This window comes from Labeo rohita, chromosome 22 (genome assembly GCF_022985175.1).
Source record: "Labeo rohita strain BAU-BD-2019 chromosome 22, IGBB_LRoh.1.0, whole genome shotgun sequence".
NCBI lineage: Eukaryota > Metazoa > Chordata > Actinopteri > Cypriniformes > Cyprinidae > Labeo > Labeo rohita.
In genome coordinates this window covers 28,960,535-28,965,555 of record NC_066890.1, presented here as the reverse complement: position 1 = coordinate 28,965,555, position 5,021 = coordinate 28,960,535, and the positions used below count along the sequence as shown (strand labels likewise).

Genomic DNA, 5,021 nt, shown 5'->3' with positions numbered 1-5,021 from the left:
TAATTTATGTTATGGTGAAAATAAATGTCATACTAAAGGAAATTATTGTTTTAATTTTTTTAAATAGACCTAAACCAAAAAAAAAGGCTAATAATAATAATAATACTTAAAAAAAAAAAAAAAGAATAAATAGAAAAAAAGTTAAGTATAATGCCTTTCTACATCAGTACAATGTCATTTTTATTGGTAATGCTCTCTAAAAACATAACTTTATTGTTAGGAATGAAATTAAATGGTTGCATCAAATGTTTTTTTTATTTTTTCTGTAACACACAGTATCTACACCTTAAACCTCAAAGATATAAATAAAGATACTTTATTATAATTTTTCATTTTGACATTAGCGCAGGAAAGCTACAGTAAACTAAAATGCACAATGCTTTTGTTATAGTACCAAAGACTTGACCCAAACATGATACGCACACCAAGAGGTCATGTTGTGTCACTGCAGCCACCGCCCGAGACAATTTGCATTAATCAAATACATTAATCTGTGTAATCTCTCGTAATTACAAAGATTTGCTTGGTTTAATAAAAATAATCCCCCTCAATTAGACCCCCCGCCTCTAACTCTCTTGTACCCCACTTTGCTTCTTAATTGCGTGGTTAAATATGCGGAGCATTTAAATTAAGTGGCGTTAACGCTCTACTTATTGCGAGAGAAGTCCTTCTAGAAGGAGGCTTTCCAGGAAGATTCTCAACTTGTGGTGGTGTTGTCTTCCAACAGGTGGCTAATCGAACAAACACACAACTTAACGAACGCGTGTACCTGTTTATTCGATTCGCGCATGCCTCAGAGACTGATGTCATATTTGTTACCAAATTAATCGTTTGCTGGACTAGTCTTTGCCAGCACTTCTTGAAAAGACAGAACGCACAAGGAAAGACAAAGAAAGTCGAACCAGGACAAAATGTTATAAAGTGGGATCCAAAAACTGGATTTTCAACCACTAAGCGACAGATTCCAAGATCTAACAATACAGAAATGGAGGTCAACGCATGCCGCAGTAATCAAGAACAACTGGGACTTCAGTTCACCATTGACTATCTGTTGTACAATAAGGGACGCAACAATGAGAGAGCAGAACCAGAGGAACAGCAGAATAATGGTTCTCCATCTGAAGGTCTTCAAAGTACACTCAATGAAACTCTCTCAGAACAGAATAGTGAAAATGAAGAAAATGGATGTGAAGATGAACACGAGAAGACGAATCTGAAGAGTGAAGGAAGGAATGAGAAGCCAGCGCAGTCTTACATTGCCCTCATTTCCATGGCCATCCTGGATTCAGATGAAAAGAAGCTCCTGCTATGTGATATTTACCAGTGGATCATGGATCACTATCCTTACTTCAAAAGCAAGGTATTGTGCCTTCATGAAAGCAACTAAGCTTCCTCAAAGAGTTCTGTCTTCAAGTTGTGGTTAGGTTAAGCAATTTTGTACAAATCTTTAGAAAAGTCAAAGATCTCTAAGATGTTCTTTAACTTACATCTCACTAACATACTTCTTAGTGATCTACATCCTTGTAATTACTTCTCATTCATTTTGCATTCCATTACGAAATAGTAGTTATAACTGAATACAATTTTTAACATTTCTTGAAGTGTTCATAAAGTCTACAAACCATTTCAGAAATGGCAAAGTACTTCTTCAGAAGACCTACTGCACAAAAAGTCATAAGACGCTGATATTTGGTTACATTTCTAAACTAAAATTCGATGTCAATTCAGCGTCTAATGTCAATGTTAATTTGATGTCCAACAACGTCATCTGACATTGATATTTTGTTGTTTTTAGGTTGTGCAACCAAAATCCAACATTGAGTCAATATCGAATTGGCAACAAATACTAACGTCAACCCGATTTTCATTCTCAACCAAAATGCTGGGGTCCAATGTCAACCTGACGTTATACTGACATCCGGTGTCTACTGGGAAGAAAGAAAAAGAAACAAACCAAAACAAATGTTTTAAACTTGGATCTGAATTTGAGATCTGAAATAGCCATATATTTGGATCTTTATCTGTCAAAGCACAGGATTTTATATTTAGATTTTGAAACAATTTGATGAAGACTCATATATTGATTTTTATCTGTAAAACCAAAGGTTTTGACTAAGTGAATTGAAGAGTTGTGGCAGATTTGCTTGATATTGTACACAGTGATGGGTCATTTCTTAATTTTTTATTTTATTTTTATTTTCTATTTAATAAAAATTTCTACACTGACCATTTAGTTTCTAGACCTTTCCAACTCCGAGATCTCATATTCATTATTAGAAGTCAAAATATCATCTCTGACTTTAATGCAAGTCATAATCCATGTTCTTCACTCTTTAAACAGGACAAGAACTGGAGGAACAGCGTCAGACACAATCTCTCTTTGAACGAGTGCTTTATCAAAGCCGGTCGCAGTGACAACGGAAAGGGCCATTTCTGGGCTATCCATCCAGCCAACTTTCAAGACTTCTCTAACGGTGACTACCACCGGCGACGAGCCCGGAGAAGGATCCGCAGAGTAACAGGGCAGCTGCCCTTCACGCTACCCGCACATTACCAAACCCTCAGCCACCAGAAACGGACACCTTGTTGGTGTTGTCCACCGATGCATCCGTTGGTGTGCTTCCCGCCCAGAGTTTACTGGAGCTGGGCTGCTGTTCAGACACACCGACAGCCATCCCTTCATGGACTGATATAACCGGATCTACCCTTAAATTATGTCTTTATGTTGTTCAAATGTTGGAAATTTAAAGGGATAATTCACCTAAAATGAAAATTCTGTCATTAATTACTCACCCTCATGTCATTCCAAACCTGTAACACCTTCGTTCATCTTTGGAACAGAAATTAAGACTTTTTTTTTAATTAAATCCAAGAGCATTCTGACCCTGCCCAACACAACTGCCACGTTTAAGAAAAATAGAAATGTGAAATAGTCCATATAACATCAGTCAACCTTCATTTTATGAAGCTACGAGAATACTTTTTGTGTGCAAAGAAAACAAACGACTTTATTCGACAATTTCTTCTCTTCCATGTCAGTCTTGATGGTACCACAACACATGGAAGTTCTAAAGCTCAGAAAGTTCTATGATTGTGTCAAAAATATCTTAATTTGTGTTCTAAAGATGAACAAAAGTCTTACAGGTTTGGAAGGACATGACATGGTAATAAATGGCAGAATTTTCAGTTTTTGGGTGGACTGTGCCTTTAATTGTACATATTTTGTAATCCATCTTGTGTAAGTGCAAAATTGTTTGTAAAACAAAAATGAATAAATTTGAAAAATATTTACAAATTCGTGTTTTTCCATGTTTAAAGAAATATTTCCAGTTCAATACCTAGAATATTGTGGCATAATGTTGATTACTACAAAAAATCATTTCCACTCGTCCCTCATTGTCATTACAAAAAATAAATAAATAAATAAAAATCCAGGTTACAATGTGGCCCTTACAATGGAAATGAACCGGCCAAATTTTGAAATGGAAAGCAAAATCATTTATCAAGGTGTGTCTTTTTTTTATTTTTTTTATTTATTTTTTTATTTTTTTATGAGAGGTTTACAGTCAGTTTAAAGGTTTTAGGGACATATCCTAAAGACAGTGACAAATGAATAATAGAAGAGGATCAATGACTTCTGGAAGCAACACTTTTAGTAGCTTAGATTGAATATGGTGTTACAATAGGGCCTCTCCTATTGTAGGGAATGAGTGGAATTGTTGGAATAGGGTACTTTCCCACCATGCAATACAAAATACCTCGTTCGTAGTTTTGTTTTGTTTTCCTCCAGCTGCGCTTCATTTTCCGGGCTGCTCTCTTTAGAGTGCAAGTGTGCTTGTTATACCACGTGTCAGAGTGCTTTCCTTAGTCTTCCTTAAGCGTAAAGGAGCAACCATAGCCAAAGTGCTAGAAAAGAGAGAGTCCGTAGTTTCTGTTATATCAAGTTTTTTTTAAACTATTGGATATGCTGAGTAATTGAGATAAATCAGGAAGATTAGATTTATAAAACCACTTACATTAACTTTTCTGTTAAAGCTTCTGTATTATTTGAGCTAAAACTATTTAAATCATCATTTTAACTGGCGCTTAATGCTTTTAGCATTTATGCCATTACATAGTCAATGCAAAATTGCAAAATAATTTTACAAAGAAAAGGTAGGTGTTTTTTTACACTATTACACATTGACACATATTTACATCTTGTGGCTATACTACTGAAACCATAAGTTTTTTTAATGTTTACAAATTGGACCCCATTCACTTGCATTGTAAATGCCTTAATATTTTTTTGTACTGAACCTGGAATAAATAAACCAAATATAAAGTAAAATAAAATTAACAAAATAATGCTTTTAGAGTTATAACTAATGAGGTCCATAAGGATGATAAAAAAAATCCTGTGTGCTTAAACAGATATAGAAAGCTGTGTGAAATCTTATACTGAACAGAACAAGTTATTAAGACCAGTAATACAATAATACCATTTAATTTCTCACCAAGCGTGTTAGCGTGTGAGCATCTCTTTGGGAGCACATTGGCATGGTGTAAAAAAGTGAACACATTCTTCACGGCTGCGGCCACTCCAGATAATAATTAGACAGAAGAGCTCAGAAGCCAAATCTTTAGTCCTAAGAGATTTCGGCAGGCTGCCCAAAGCCGACTCCGGGATAAGTACCCAGATAATCCCATAAATCTCCATGCAGTTTCGAAAAATAGGAAGCTTATCACACAGCATAATCTGGTAAGCGTTCCTCGGGTGAGGACCTACACTGCTGCTGGAGAATATGGAGGGAGGGATGAGGTAGTCAGGTGTGGGCCGTGATGAAGCCTGAAAACTGCATTACCTCGAGCAGAACAAGAAGGTCATGAGCTAATGTGAGTCATCTGGACAGACTAATTAGTAGAAAATATGATTTCAGATGACATCTTTTCTGACGCCTCTAAAAACCGGTCTCTGATTCCTACCAGCTTCAGGAAGACAGCAGTCTTGTCCCACTTCACTTTTGAAAAGATGAAATAGA

The 5,021-nt window shown here is 35.9% G+C and overlaps 1 protein-coding gene across 1 annotated transcript; it reads left to right on the top strand.

Annotated features, from left to right (window-relative positions):
• Positions 1-476: 476 nt before the first annotated feature.
• On the top strand, positions 477-3,237 carry foxq2 (forkhead box Q2). The gene is made up of 2 exons (XM_051095081.1): positions 477-1,360; positions 2,342-3,237. The coding sequence occupies exons 1-2, from the start codon at positions 986-988 to the stop codon at positions 2,693-2,695; spliced, it is 729 nt and encodes a 242-aa protein (XP_050951038.1). The 5' UTR covers positions 477-985; the 3' UTR covers positions 2,696-3,237.
• Positions 3,238-5,021: the final 1,784 nt, after the last annotated feature.